The 15975-nt window shown below is 40.0% G+C and overlaps 4 protein-coding genes across 4 annotated transcripts; 1 reads left to right on the forward strand and 3 right to left on the reverse strand.

Moving 5' to 3' along the window:
• Positions 1 to 603: 603 nt before the first annotated feature.
• On the reverse strand, positions 604 to 4178 carry F5B22DRAFT_644229 (E1-E2 ATPase-domain-containing protein; the record flags this gene model as incomplete). The annotated part of the gene is made up of 7 exons (XM_047978393.1): positions 604 to 686; positions 755 to 1466; positions 1576 to 1721; positions 1805 to 2576; positions 2628 to 3317; positions 3377 to 3600; positions 3656 to 4178. The coding sequence occupies 7 exons, from the start codon at positions 4176 to 4178 to the stop codon at positions 604 to 606; spliced, it is 3150 nt and encodes a 1049-aa protein (XP_047833003.1).
• A 1429-nt stretch (positions 4179 to 5607) lies between these two features.
• F5B22DRAFT_653414 (uncharacterized protein) lies at positions 5608 to 6705 on the reverse strand (the record flags this gene model as incomplete). Its single annotated transcript, XM_047979713.1, has 1 exon — positions 5608 to 6705. Exon 1 carries the CDS (start codon positions 6460 to 6462, stop codon positions 5608 to 5610), a length of 855 nt encoding a protein of 284 aa, XP_047833004.1. The 5' UTR covers positions 6463 to 6705.
• Positions 6706 to 7713: 1008 nt separating this feature from the next.
• On the reverse strand, positions 7714 to 8229 carry F5B22DRAFT_644231 (40S ribosomal protein S22-like protein; the record flags this gene model as incomplete). Its single annotated transcript, XM_047978394.1, has 3 exons — positions 7714 to 7903; positions 7957 to 8032; positions 8097 to 8229. The coding sequence occupies 3 exons, from the start codon at positions 8227 to 8229 to the stop codon at positions 7714 to 7716; spliced, it is 399 nt and encodes a 132-aa protein (XP_047833005.1).
• A 2794-nt stretch (positions 8230 to 11023) lies between these two features.
• F5B22DRAFT_597116 (uncharacterized protein) lies at positions 11024 to 11841 on the forward strand. Its single transcript, XM_047974288.1, has one exon. It carries the CDS (start codon positions 11300 to 11302, stop codon positions 11753 to 11755), a length of 456 nt encoding a protein of 151 aa, XP_047833006.1. The 5' UTR covers positions 11024 to 11299; the 3' UTR covers positions 11756 to 11841.
• Positions 11842 to 15975: the final 4134 nt, after the last annotated feature.

Below are 15975 nucleotides of genomic sequence, written 5' to 3' on the forward strand. Positions count from 1 at the left end.
TAGCATTGTATCTCCAAGCGCAAATATCCCGGCATCCCCAAGATATCATGTTCTGCTCGAACAAGAGCGTGGATTTTCTGCATCTGTAGGTATCTTTCCAATATCCACCGAAATTCGTGCTCTTGAGCGTCAGGTGCAATCAGGAGGTCGGTATTCACGTGGGTTAGGTGAGGAAGTACCTAAGTATAGGTACCTAACTTTATTTGCCATCTGCCAGAAACCGCCTAGCGCAGAGCACTAGCATTCGGGATCGCTTTCGCTTACATATAATTAATGTGTATTATAGGTACTAAAATACTAGTACTTAGTACATTTGACGAACCCTGAGTATATAGGTAGTCTATAGGTACCCTTAGGTACAGGTACAAGGACTGGGGCCTTTGGATATGCGGAATAGTAAAATGTCAAAACACCAAAACACCAGCTCGCTCTAGATGGATACGAGGACTCCTTCTACCTGCACAACCTCTCTAGAAACTCCCTACTATATGTAGCAGCGGATTGGCCTTCAAGACTAGGTACCTGAGCTGTGCGTGTTAAGCCACGAGGCTCGCATTAGAATCCGACAGAGCCTACCTAATCTCAGTGGCGAGATGTGGCTGTCTACAAGTCCTCATCCTCAGCCGCCGACTTTTCCACAATGGTGTATCTTTCGCGGCCTGTCTTCGCGTCCGTCTCGCGCTCGACTAAATCCCGCATTGTTTTGTTAGCTTCCATCCTTGAAACGGCGGTCATCCTATGGGCATAAACTCACAAGCAAGCTTATTGATCTGGCCGATGATGTCCTCGATATTCGAATCCTTCTTGTTTCGGTCTTGGCGTCCCAAGTCGTTAATCCAATTCACTCTGTTGAGCACGTAGTATACCACTGCAATGACCACCGTGACGCCAATCGAGTACACCCAGACCACCACTACAGTCACGATGTCGGTGTAGCCTTGGGGAGAATTGACGAACTGATCCTCCATCGGGTCCGTTTCGGGCTTGCCTGACAGCCAGCCGAACAGGCAAAAAAGGGTAGCCAAGACGTCTACGCCTAAAATTGCTAGGATGAGCTGTACAGACGGCCAGGTTTCTTTTCCACGCGTCACAAAGATCAGCCAGTTCTGTGTCAGGGCAATTTCGAGGAACAGCACTTCCTGAACAGATCCGAAGGTCTCAATGATGCCGCCCGTCTCTAGCAACATGGTGCCGTGAACAATCCACGTCGCCGCTGCAAGCAGGACGCCCATAACAACACTGATGAACCAGATTTTTTTCAATTGCCACTCTACCGGTCGAGGTTCCACATGTGCATTGTCGTAGGCGACAGCCACCGTCGCCAAATCCGCAAACAGTGCGATGAAAACAACGAGATCTGGCCGGATTGTCTCGTTGCGAGCAATCATCGAGGTGGTTAGGTATAGCTCAAGATGCAGACATAGGGCAATGCGATACTGCACGTATGATTTCATCCGCTGGAAGATCTGCTTCGAAGTCAGTATGCTTTCACGCCAGCGCTGATATTATATGAAGGGAGGGCGGGATCGATCGACACCAAGATCCGAGTCAAACACAGTTATCATTCTGACGTACCTGACGAGCTGTCTTAATTGAAAGAATGATCGTACTCAAACCAGGTGCCAGGAACACGATGTCCGCTGCTGCTTGCGCTGCCTCGGACGATCCCTCAACCGCGATACCACAGTCGGCCTTCTTCAGTGAAGGAGCATCATTGACCCCTGCGAGTTTGTTGATTCGTTAGCTCATGACACACACCAGTGAAGGACATCATGTTGTGGGACTGGGACATAATCTGCCATACCATCCCCTGTCATCGCAGTCAAAGAGCCTCTCTGTTGAAGCATCTCAACCACTTGATACTTGTGTTCTGGAAAAACTTCAGCAAAACCGTCGGCTCGCTGAACTAAGTCATGCTGCAACGCTCCAGTCAGTCCGCTATTGGTTAGCTTCTCTGAGTTGTAGACCCTGGTACCAAGGCCCAGCATCTTGCAGGTTTCTTTGGCTATTGCGATCGCATCGCCTGTCAACATCTTGACTGGAACGCCTAAATGTGCAGCTTCCATGATCGTCTGTGCCGTGTCCTCGCGGGGCGGGTCGAACATCGACAGCAGCCCCAGAACCGCCCAAGGCTCATCGTTCTTTTTATATGCAACACCGAGAGATCTGAAACCTCTCTGGGCGAATTCCTTAGCTTTCAAGGTGTACGTACGGCTCGTCTCTTGGTCGACGTCAGCAAGAGCAAGAATAGCTTTAGGCGCTCCTTTTGCACAGATAAAGCGATCTTCTCCCCGCGTACAATAGCTTGTAATCCGCTTCGACACGGGGTCAAACGGCATGAACCTGTCCGTCCTCCAACCCTCACGCAAGTTCTCCCGCGCTTTCGGATACCGTTTCAAGCCCGTAATGATGACATTGTCAATTGGATCCAGTGAGTCTACCTTGTGGGAACTAGCTAGTGCCGCCACGGTCATCATCCAGTCCACATCTTGCCCTTCGGCCACATATGGGTCGCGGAGGCTAAGTTTGTTTGCTGTCAGAGTTCCTGTCTTGTCCGAGCAGAGAACGTTTACGCCCTATCACAACCGGTCAATGGCCATTCCTCCACAGCGCGAGGAAGCACTCACCGCAAGAGACTCGATAGCCGTCAACTTCTGAACAATAGCCTTTTGCTTTGCCAAATACGCTGCCCCCACGGCAAGTGTTGTGGTTGTGACTACCGGAAGTCCAACTGGGACGCCGATGATGAGGAGGACTAGACTATAGTGAAGCAGATTCTGCGTGTCGGGTTGTGCAATCTTGAGGTGGCGATAGAAGCCGCCAATCCAAACAACAAGAACGAAAAAGAGAACGAGCACTAGGAGGGCGGTGCCGATGCTGTTCATGACAGCCTTGAAGTGCCCCTGATCCTTCGCCCCCTGGACGAGCTCAGCAGTGCGGCCAACGAAAGAATGCTTTGCAGATGTCAGTATGATGGCGTATGCCTTGCCACGCTTGCAACCCGTGGTATAGTATATCGTGTCCCCCATGCTCTTGTCAACGGCAAGCGACTCTCCGGTAATGGCTGACTGGTCACAAGCCACTAGTGATTCCCCGTAGCGAATGGACTCGGTGCTGTCTTCCTTCCCTTTGGACTCGTCTCCATCACTATTTGATTTTTCTCCTTTCTTGTCATTCGTGCCACCTGCATCCACGCCGTTGGAATTGAATCTATCTTCGTTCCTCAGTTTCTTATACTGCTCAAAGTCCTGTGGCCTGTTATAATCGCAGATGAGTTGTGCATCTCCTGGCACCGTCTGACCTTCCTGAATGATCACCTATAAGATTTGATGTCAGTGCCCAGCGGACAGGAGCCTTCACAGGGGCGAGAACTTACGATGTCGCCAGGGACAAGCTCTCTAGCCAGAATTTGTTGTGGCTGTCGATCGCGGATTACCATTGCCTTCATTGCAATGTCACCCTGGAGACTTTTCACGACATCTTGGGCCTGCTTTTCTTGGTAGTAGCCTACGAGCGCATTAAGGCCCAGGATACCCATGATGACACCGAAATCAATCCAATCTTGTAGCCCCAAGGCCAGTAGAGCAGCAACCTGCATGACTACTAATGGTGAGCTTTACTCGAGTGAAGCGGCGAGTGGGTGCAATAGACGTACCATAAAGGATAGGGCCCCTGAAGTAGCTGAATATCTTGGCCAGTGTGCTGTCTTTCTCCCCACTGATTTCATTCCATCCAAACTGCTTACGACGCTCCGCTACCATGTCCGCAGTAATCCCTTCGCGGATGTCGGTATCCAGCCACGCACTTGGGGGCTGTCCTTGGGCGACCACGGGCTCACCCTCGACCGCATATGCGGCCTCATTCGACCTCCAAAACTGCCACCATTTGGAATTCTGGACAACAGGCCGTGAAATGTTGGCGAGACTTGCTCTGCGCCCAGTTTCGTAGTTGGTGATGAAGCGGTCGAGCGCTTCGAACTCATCAAGGTCTTCTTCCTTGGGAGGCGGCTGGTTTTCGGCAAACGCGACGTGTTCCCTCTGTTCATTGCTGGTGTTACTACTTTCACCAGGACTGTCTTGGACGACCACTATTCCTTCCAGATTCGGTTGGACCGCAGCGTTGGCCTCAATGTCATCGGCCGGCCGATTGGGAGTCCGACGGCGAGTCAAGCGCCTCATTTTTGTCTTGATTAGGCAATGTTAACAAATAACTGAACAGTCATTCAATTGTAAAATGGATTGAATTGAGACTTTTCCAAGTGTACTTGATAATGCTTTTTATTCGACTCGGCGGAGGTGGAAGGGGGAAAGGGTAGTCCCCTCTCTCCCTCCAGTTGTGGGTGAGGGCCACGCTTGATATCGTTAAGATTGAAAACTTAAATGATGCTTCCGAGCCCTCAATAGGCGTCCTATTCGATGCGGAAATCTTAAATAGACGCTCGCTACTACAAATATGCTTTCCGGCCATGCACCTCAGGAGTCCTTTCTTCGTGCGTAACCTGCAAATTCATCTTCAAGTTAGAGCTTGATTGCCCCATCGCCCGGATAGAGTTTCGGGGGCATGCTCGAACCAGCGATTAACATTCCGCCTTGCTGCACCGAGGACGCAAACACTGCCAGGCGAGAGTATAGGCTCTGGTCCGCAACTGTCAACGTATGGACATTGTGATCGTGTTCGAATTATGAAGCCGAGAGTGTCATTATATATACATAGCCTAATCTGTAGCTGCCAACAAAGACTCTTAAACCAGGTGGTCGAGCGAATCAAGCAACAAATTTCAATCACAGATATAAGGCGTACTGTTCAGGGCATGTTATGTTAGGCTTCCAGCATAGAATATCTTGGTTAGGCCTGTGATCAGGCTTTACCGTGGCCAAAAAATCCATAATGCAGTTATACATGTATCGGTTAGGATGACACAAACAGGTTATGTAGAAGCGGTAAACTTCACTTGAACATATGCCCACGTGCTAGTTGAGTAGCAAGCGTCGGAGTATTCCAGGGCAAGAGGCCGAGTTTCGAGAACAAGCGAGAAAGAAAGTCTTAGATTACAGCAGGCCTTGCGTGCTACCTGTGCGTACATGGGATCTCTGCAAGGAATCTGCTGCCCGGTATGCTCCAGTCAAGTTCTTTCAACTTCCTCATGCAATACGCGTAAGATGCTACGAACTTTCGCTGGGCCGTTGCTTAGTCCGGGATAAGAAGAGATACGCCTGTTGGACATGGCTCAGCACACCTCTTTGCACGTGGAACCCCGTTGTTATTCAATGTCTTGCTAAGACCAAGATATCCGAATGGAACTTTGTTAATACTCCAATTACTATACCGTAAATATTAATTTAAACCCTTTTCTCGGCCTTTCTTATATTTAGGAATCCCTACACTAAATATGGGATGTTCAGTTCATTCCCTATAAATGGGCATTGTTTTATTTTGTTTAGAGAGATAATCACTCCTTTACGTCATCTTTGTTTTATCCTGATCAGTAAAAGAAAGTTCATTTAGTTCACAGTTAAAAAAGAAAAAAGAAAAAAAAAGTGTTATTCTGATCTACTACATTTTAGTATGCGAGGAATTGAAATAATTAAGCTAGCTAGTTAGTTACTCCTAGTACGGAAAACCACCAGGGGGTCCAGGAGGAAAACCTCGAGGTGGAAAAGGACCACCAGACGGAGGGAAGTATCCAGGAGGAGGGAAATAACAAGGAGGACCACGAGGAGGAGGTCCGCCAGGAAAGCCACCATGAACCGGGAAGGGGCTTGGTTGCGGGCCGCTCGGTGGGCCGCCGGGAGGAAAGTAAGGGGGAGACGCAGGACGAGGACCGCCGGGGACACTATCTTGGTACCTGAATGTCCCAATTTCGGGGTCCATCTCGCGTGCATGGTCGAAAGCAGGAGAGTCGAACAGCTCCTTCAACCTGTCACTAATAAGTCGATACATGTCACGAAATATCGAGCCATGCTGCCCGTTCTGCTCTACTCGCTCGTAGTGCTTGGGATGGCTCTCGTCACAATTTAGGTGAATAAAGGCATGTACACATTCATGTAGCAAGGTATGTAGAACCCACTCGATAGCGTATCTTTTTGGGCGCCCTTTGGGTAACTCTCGCAGATAGATCGTTATGCTTTCCTCGTCCCCCCGGAAGAGCCCCCTTATTCCTACCGAATCAACGGTAGAGTAATCGTCCTTAATGAGCAAAAGGATCGTAGGCTGCCCGCTCTGTGATTTCTTTCTCAGAGTCTCGAAGAAGAAACATGTATCAAGGAGTTCCATGAACCGCAAAATCAAATCTTTCAGCTGCTCTAAAACCGGGCTTCTAGCTGCTGCCTCCTGCTGGCAATGGTTGAAGCAAGCTACGAGTTCTTGTAGCCTAGACGAATGTGGGCGTTGGAAGGCCAATGCCTCATTCTTGATCATATTGAGCAAGGACTTCGCATCGTATTTTTTGTTTAGCGGTGACATTTTGACGGGGAATAGCTTGTGTGTGTAGTAATGGTTAAGTGATGATGAGATATGATGCGAAACGAATTATCGAGCAGGCACCTTTCTTTATATGCGTAAATGAACCAAAGAGAATGTTTCGCTTGTTAAAGAGATGTAGTTGGTGTTCGAGGACAGAGCCTCTGTTCGCTAGTATATGTACCTTGGACAATTCAATTGTTCCACATAAAAGAGCATTGTTTCTGTTTTGAATCGAGACAGGGAATAACGCGTAGCCTCTATCTACTCCCCAGGAGGTACATACTTGCTTTCAATTGAGAAGAAGTTCGTTCGTAGAATATAACAATGATAAAATGAAAAGATTTCAATTTAGCCAGCTCGATCGTGTATGAATTCTCTAACTCATGTATTCTCAGTTTGGCATAATATATCGCTAAACGCACACGATATTCACAAACCCTATACCATTCGGGTCCAGACAGGTGGTACGAGGACTGCGACAACAGAATAAGCATCATCAGTAATGGTAAAGCATTGGGGATATTGTCACGATGCTAGGGCCATGAGCAATGAGATGCTCTGTATATAGCCCTAGGCTAGGCAAGAAACCTTCAAAACCTTCGTGCCACAATAGACGTCTTGCAATAACCCCATGACTGCAGACCTTGCTGGTAATTTTGCACGTATACCAACAGGTGTGAACAATGGAATGCGTGATGTCGTCGAGATTTGGGCTGCCCTCACTGTTCGGTACTCAACTTGGCCTCTTACACTGTACGTAGCGTATTACTGTTTCTTTCTGTCTTTACGGTACGACCTGGGATACCGAAGTATACATATTACCCAGTCGTTCGGGTCTATTGATGTGCAAAGGTAGCGAGGGGACTTAACAGACATCAAGTCTCAAAATCTCGATTTGGTGACAGTGTTTGGAGTCGTGATGTGCGTATAGCCGCTCCGATCGTCGCTTGCCTGGAAGTCAGAGTAGCAGGGTGTGAAAGGAGCCCAGTAGTAGAGATGAGAAATGAAGAGACGGAAAATGCTCTGTTGTGACTGATCAAACAGCTAGGGCCTATCAGTGAAGTACATGAGATGAATCGGGACTTATAGCGGCTTGTGTGAATGCCATAGCGGTGATGACCGCGTCACGCCTAATTCCAGTAGTTCCAGTATGTAACAAACGCCCAGTACCATGCCAGACACGCGCTCCATTTTTCTTTTTTAATGGCTCAAGAATGATTCCCCAACTCCTTCACTATTTCGTGCGCCGCCCTAGTAGAAGAAGCCCAGTATCTTGCCAGAGACGTGTTTCCGTCTGGCAGTCTGGTGATCCATGACACCGGCGGATGTGGTGAGGACAATGTGACCGAACTGACGAGCAGGCAAGAGCTTCGTAACCCACTTCTCCATCTGTGAAATCTTGATGTTGTATCGGGGGCTGATGACACCGCACTTGTTGAGGCTGTTTATTCGATGGTTAGCAGCGGACGCGGTGGCGCAATGGGCAGGGGCAACACTTGCCGTCCGTTAAGCTGAACGACGATCTTGCCGCTGCGGTGGTCGTCTACGATCTCGAACTCGCCGATGTAGCCTGCCATGTGTTAGCGTCCGGGGATAACGACGAGGCCGACAGCTCGGCAGCATTCCCAGCTTACCGTGCTTCTGCATGATGTTGAGGAACTCGACGGTGACCTTGGAAGCGGGACGGACTAGGACTTGGCGCTTGCCCATGCTGTCGGCATTGTTGATGGAGTTCATGGCATCCGCCAAAATACTTGTTCGAACCATGATTGCGGCGGTCGGAGGGGAATCGACGAGTACCTGTACCTAGAAGAAGACGGCTAAATCAATTAGGAATCGATATATGGCTCGCTTGAAGAGAATAGAGCAGAGGATACCGACATACCTGGTGGATGGACGTGGTGGTTAGCAGACGTGGTTGGTAGACGCGGAGAAGGCGTATTTTTTTGGTTGGGCGACTGGGAGTACCTACGATGCTGACTTGCTTGCTGGATTTCTCGGTTGTCGAGCGCACAAGACCAATTTCTCAAAATTCGGGGCAGTTTTTCGCCAGGCGTGGGATTTGTGGGGCGTGCCTAGGTTCCCCGCCACATACCAGCCACAGACCAGCCATTACCTAGGTACCTAAGGTAGAGGGGTGCACATCGTTCGTAGGCACCGCCACACTCGCTTTACGTACAACTTTCGAATCTTAAGACATTGTACATTGAGATCTGACGAAGTTGGGCTTTTCTCTGGTAGATACCATGTCTACTCACAAGGCTGCCTGCAGTAGGCCTAGATATGTGCCCGTACTGAACTAGAGCTGGAACAACGGTGCTCGTATCCTGGTATGCCAATGATAGTAAGATGGTGAACCTTTTCAACACTAACTCTTCTGAAAACCTCCAGGTGAGGTGTACTAATAAGTGATGGGTCTTTGATGGGTAATTGCCTAACTGCCAATATGTGGTCAAGATCAAAGTCAACCACTTTATTCATCGATCAGCACTGCGACCCTTCGGCCAAAATGCATTGTACTTATTCTATTCTCACTTAAGGCTAGGTACTCGAAAGAATGGACGATCGCAATCCACGATATCCTTGATAACATTGTACTCAATCGTCTTTGTTTGTTTACAAAGAGTCGCTTTTGAAAGCCCAGTATGAACAAAGACCGCCGATTGATACTTTAGCTGTTTGCCGATTGCCACGATACAGCTCATTCGTTACTTGACATGAACACTGATCAAAAACAGACGGCTTTGAAGCAACGAATTGTTTCAATATTCAGAGGTCTATAAATACAGTCACAGTCGCGGTAGGCCTCGCAGACTTATTTTCAGCCACCTTAAACGGTTTCCTACCCAAAATACTACCAGCAACCTTACTCTGAAATCGCACTTACAGCTCAAAACTCAAATAGTTCTCTATTCCATTCAATACCCAGTCTCTGAAAATGGGTGGCAAGGAAGCGCGAGCGTTCATGAAGTGGACTGTTGGAGCTAGCCCCGACTCGGTCATCAAGAAGGACAAAAAGACAAACGAGGCCTACGCTGAGAAGCCCAAGAAGTCTCACTCTTCATCTTCCAAGCGTAAGTCTTCCCAGAAATCCAAATCCCAGTCTCACTCTCATTCTGAGCCCTCCGCCTACCCCCCTCCCAACCCTGCTTCCCACTATCCTTCACATACCTCTTCATATGCCCCTTCTCATCTTCCTTCTCATCCCCCTTCTCATTACTCTTCACGCCCTGCTTCCCACCATCCTTCACATACTTCTTCACATGCCCCTTCTCATCTTCCTTCTCATTACTCTTCACGCCCTTCTTCCCACCATCCTTCGCATACCTCTTCACATGTCCCTTCTCACTCTGGTTCTCATCCTCCTTCTCATCATTCTTCACGCCCTGGTTCCTACCATCCTTCACATACCTCTTCATATGCCCCTTCTCACTCTGGTTCTCAGCCCTATCCCCACGCACCACCCTCTAGCCATGCGTATCCTAACGCATATGGATCAGGGCACCCAGCCCCATCATACACAGCGACAAGTTATGCAACAACGCCGATCGACGAGGATGCCACGACAGTGTTACCGAGCGACTCAATATCACAGTACTCGGCAAGGAGATGGCGCTAACTTTTCACAGGAATCCCATTAGATATTCCTCAAGCATAAACATCTAAAGCCTTCTCATAGCTTGTTGTTTAAGTAAGTGCTATCATATTTACAAGTCAAGCTTATCTTGCAATATTTGTTTTGTTTTGTTTTGCCTTGTTTTCTTGTTTTCTTGTTTTTAGAATAAATAAAATTAAATAAACCTTGAAAATGGAAAGAAAAACACCGTAAGGTGGTGCTGAAAGCGTGAATCTCGTTTTTTATTCATTTTTAAACTGACATCGTGCTCTACTGCTCTTAATTAATACGTAGTATGTCAACTATCGAAACCTAGGACATTTGGCCTATTTGACAGAATATAATGATGATTCTTAATTCGTGCCTCTAGAACTACAACCGAGATTCGTTCATTCATTTCGTAAGTCAGGGGGCTACAGACAAAGAGACTCGCTGTATATGGGCCTTCGTCAAAACGTTCACGTAATAACAATATACTATCTACCCAGGCTTAGAGCTCCCACAATTGAGGATGATCAAGTCGAGGTTACACATAATACTTCAATGTAACCTGAAGGCAATGTCACACGATACCATACAAGAAACAAAACGAGATGTACATATAATAAGGACAGACAACTAGGCTTGGAACTTTGATGTTATTCAGATTACAATGATCAACTAGGGCTGCATGAGTCCTTGACCTACTAACTCCCTCTCCGCTGTTGGTAACTTGACTCGACTCTATATATAACTGGTCTGCCAGCCCAGGCCGTCTGGGTCTCTAGGGTCTGTTTCAAGAAGCGAAGTCTATATGACCTCACTTTCCAATATTGCCTGCATGTCTTTGAATGATCATGAATGGACTACAATGGCCTTTCATATGGCCGAAGGACAAGGCGAACTGCATATTCAGCTAGTATAGCTTGTGCAGCTTGTACGCGTGTGACAGACACAAAACAAGATGTACACTTGCAGCTTATTGTTGATAACTGAGTGAAAGGGGGAAGAACCAGGACTATTCTTTTACAGAGGCACTTGTCTATTGAGTGCTTTGTATGTCTTTATGCGAACTTTTTTACACAATTTGATTGTTCGCATACTTCTGAACACAGCGCGAGCTTCACCGCAGTATTAATTGCTCTTCAACCCCCTATTACAATTTGTCATGATTTCACCACACACGCCACGCTCTATTCTACAACTGCATACTATAATCTAGTATATCCATTTGGAACTACCATGGCCCCCAGCAAAAAAAGTCAGAAGAATGTCACTGACCTAGAAAACAGAACATGCCACCTCTCCGGCTGCAAAGTCGTTGTAGGTTCCCAACGGACAATGTGCCCTGTCCACAGGGTAGAACACGCTAAGCACCAAGCCGCATTGCGACAAAAGCGGAAAGACGATCTCGAATGCGTGCGCTGTGGCGCGAAAATCGATAACAACTATTTTTCTAACTGTGCAAAGTGCAGATTTAAGAAATCGCAGTATCAGAGGAAGATGCGAGAAGAACGCAAATCTAGTAGTGGCACAGGAGGGGGGAACAGAGAAACGGAGGCTGCGCATCGTCAGCAGCAGAGTTTCATTGAATTAGTTTGTAGCCCGCCAGACTCTACCGAGCATGATGTCGAAGCTGCGAAAATCTTAATGCAGATGAGCAAGCCGCGATACAACCTGAGATCATTGGCTAAGTAAGGTGTAATTAATTAGAGCATGTTCTTCTTAATTGATATTTGTTGTTAAAGATATTTAAACTTGTGACTGCGAGTATTTTAGCTGCTCGTTAGAGACGGATGTCTAAGGTACGAGGTATACAGCAAGACTCTCTATTGTTGATAGAGATCTGCGGTATTATTGTTACGTAACGAAGTCACGTAATAGACCGACCGGGGCCTACCCCACCATGTATTTAGACCGTAGTTCTTTAGGTAGCCCGAGGGGCCTGGGAGTTAGTTAGTTTATATTATTAGATTGGTCCTATTTAGATCCTATTTTGCGTAGATCGTAACCTCTACGCCCTACGCGCCTTTAGATTAAATGTTTTTAACCTATTATATAGTAGCTAACGATTGTTTTAATATTTTTAGACCTTAAAATAATTAAAATACGATAAGTTTTTTTAAAGTTTCGTTAACCTAACCAATCTTAGTTATTTTAATAATTTCCTAATTAAAGCTATTTAATAGTATATATAAATAAACCTTATAGGATAAGCTTTTTATATTTCTATTAAATATATTTAATTTAATAGATTATTATTAAATTAAGTAGGGTATAGTTTAATTAAAGTATTTTTAACCATTAATTATAATTATAGGTAATATTTATAGAAGTTATTAAAGATTTTTAAAAGTAATATTTAAGTTTTTATTAATAACCTAACTTTAATTTATTTATAATTATTATTTATTATAGGACCTAAATAAAAGTAAAAGCAACTATAAAATATTTAAAGATGCTTTATTAAAATATTATTAGGTATAAATAAATAATTAAAAATATTAATATATAAATTATTTAAAATAAATAACTTTTAAACGATAAGTAATAAATTAATAATAGCTTTTATATTAGTATAGCTAATATAATTATTAAATAAATATTATATTAAAATATTATAGTAAATTTAAATGTTATTATTAAACTATATTTAAACTTTAATTATAAAGGATATTTAAATAAAAGGGGGAAGTTTCCCCCTATAATAAAAATAGGTAATATATTAATTTAATAAAGATAAAGTAATTATATTTACCGTTTATTTAAATAAATAAATTCCCCTTCTTTAAATAAAGCAAAAAACATCCCTAATAATAGTTATAATTAATATTAAATATATTAAATATAAGCTTTTTACTTATATAGTAAAAATATTACCCTTTTATATTAAAATACCTATTAACCCCTTATAAATTAAATAACCTTTAATACTATAACTTTTATTACCTTATTATTTTTCTTTTAAACCTTATTTAAATAAATAAAATTTAAATAATTAACTTTAAATTTTATATCTTTAATATATTTAATAATATATTTAACTATCCTTTAAATTAATTTATTTAATTTATTTATTTATAAATTGTTAGAATTATATTAACCTTTTTATTAGCTTAATTTATAAATTAGGGCAATTAAATATAAAAGTAATAGAAAATCTTTCTATTTATATTCCTATTTATAATCCTTTATTAAAACCCCTTCCTATAAAATAAGTAAAAACCTTTAATTAACTTAAGTAAAGTAAGCTTATTAAGCTTATATTAATACCTTTAACCTTTAATTAATTTAAATAAAATAGGTTTATTAATTTAACCAATTTATTAATTATTTTTATAACCTTTAAATCTGCTATTAATCTACTATAAGTACGATTTAACCATTATCGGTAATTAGCTTAATTATATTCCTTTATTTATTAAGGATTTTAATATTCCTTTTAAAAAAGTAATAAATTAAATAAATTAAACATTTTATCCCTTCTATTTCTATTTTTAACTTACCTTTAAAAGGTTAAAATAATAAATTAAAATAATAGGAAAGGCCCCTTTTATTATTAAAATAAAAAACCTATATATATATTACGTTTAAATCTTTAATATAACTTAGGAGGGGATATTTATAATGTTTAATTGGACTAAAGCTTAGGAGGAAATGTTTAATCCAAAGGATTAAATAAGCCTATTTTAAACCTTAAACCTATTATTCCAAACCCGCTATACTATACTTCCCCCCTTTATCCTTAATATATATATTTTAACAAAGTTAAAAATATAGCTACTTTAATAAAAATATTTAATAATATAAGTTTAAGTGCCTATTTAAAATTATAATAGTAAATATTTAAAGAAATATAGAAATATTATTAAGGAGTTTTAATTAACTTTAAATATATTAATTAAAAAATATATTAGCTATAAGCTTATTAATATATTATAATAATAATATAATTAAGTTCCCGCTTTTAATAGTTTTTAAATTATTTTAACTTTAAAATTATTACTATTTTACCCCCTTTAATGCTATATATTCGATAAGATTTTACTATTTAATAAGATTTTACTTTACCGGTATATCTAATAGCCCCCCTTTTTTAACTATAGCTAACTTTTAATAGCTTCCTATAAGGATTAAATTATTTAATATATAGCTTAATATTTATATACCTATTAATATTTTAATAATATACTTTAAAGAACCCCTTTATTTAAAATTAACTATTACCTTAATAACCATTTACTTAATAATACTTTTTAGGAAACCCTTTTATTTAAACCTATTAAGTAGCTTTATAATAATATAATTCCTTTATTATAGTAAACGTTTTCGTTCCCCTTTATTAGCTTTAAGGGCTATAGTTTTAAGATATATAAATTAATCCTAATATAATGGGTATCTTTATAATTAACCTATAAAACCTATAAATTTATAATTTTAATAATATTAATTAGCTTTAATAAATAACTAATATATAAAGCTTTATTTTTAATAAATTTAAGCTTAAAATGTTTATATATTATAACTTTATTCTTATTATATAATTTATTAATAAATTTAAATATTTTAAAGCTATTTAGGAAAAATAAGCAGTACTTTAAAATTTAGAAGTTAGAATTATACTTAATTTAACCTTTATAGGAATTAAATAGTTTAAAGGCTTTATTTAAACGGTTAAATAAAATATCTTATAAAGCTTTAATAAAGTAAAGAAATTATTTTATAAAAGATTTTAAAAGGATAGATTAAAAATTATAAAGTTAATAAATATTAAAAAGTATTCTTTTATTAATAAATTTAAAAAACTAGTAAATTAATATATTAATAATAAGGTTTAATATTATTAAAAAATAGGTAAAGTTAATAAGGATTATATTATTTATTAAGTTTTTAATAATTTTAATAATTAATTTAAACTTTTAATTTAATTAAAGCAATTTAATAATATAATTATAAACCTTTAAAATTAGGTTAATATAAATAAATATATAGCCTTAAAATAATAAAAAAAGGAAAATAAAGTTTAAAAGGCTTATAATAAATATATTCGAAAATTTAAAACTATTATTAAAAAACCTAATAATAATTATAATTTTAAACTATTAATAAATAAGGTTAACTAGTTTATCCCTTACCTTTTATTACCTTTAATAAATATTATTATAGTTAATAAGGATTTTTTTAAAGGAATGGTAAATCTTTTTCGCTCCTTATAAAATATTAATATATATAATTAAAATGCTCTTAACTAAAAATTTATAAGTAGTAAAAATCCTAATAAACCATTTAATAATAATAAAATAACTAAAATAGAGAATAAACTTATAGGTATTAATTATTAAGGCTAATCTTTTAGTAGGGGTCTTTTCCGGTTAGGCGGAGGTAAAGGTAGCTATTAGAACTTTAATAACCATAGTACTTAAAATAGTTATAAATAAAATAATACACCTAAAGTAGCCTAATCCTTTATATTAGCTAAATTTAACGTTTAATTTAACTAAGATTTTAAGGAATTTTATATTTAACTATATATTTTAAAATAAATATAATAATTTAAGCTATAATTTAATAAATACTTTAATAAAAAAAAGGATAATAGTAATAACGCTATTACTCCTAATCTAAAAAACAAATAGCATAAACGTTTACGGGGGATATTTTACCAGCTTTAAATAAACCTTTAAAACCCCTAACTCCTTATATCCTATATATTATAAATATTAAAATAACCAACTATTATTATTATATTACCTTACCTATCAATTTTATTAAGTAAACTAATATTATTAAAAAAATAGAAAATAATTTATTATTAATTAAAGGAAACCCTTTAATATATATTAATATTAATTTTAATTCTTTTATATTAAATATATTACTTTAATTTATAATAAACTTTAATAAAATTAATTATTATA

The sequence above is a fragment of the Xylaria bambusicola genome (assembly GCF_022495145.1).
Source record: "Xylaria bambusicola strain CBS 139988 unplaced genomic scaffold F5B22scaffold_10, whole genome shotgun sequence".
In the NCBI taxonomy this organism is placed as follows: domain Eukaryota; kingdom Fungi; phylum Ascomycota; class Sordariomycetes; order Xylariales; family Xylariaceae; genus Xylaria; species Xylaria bambusicola.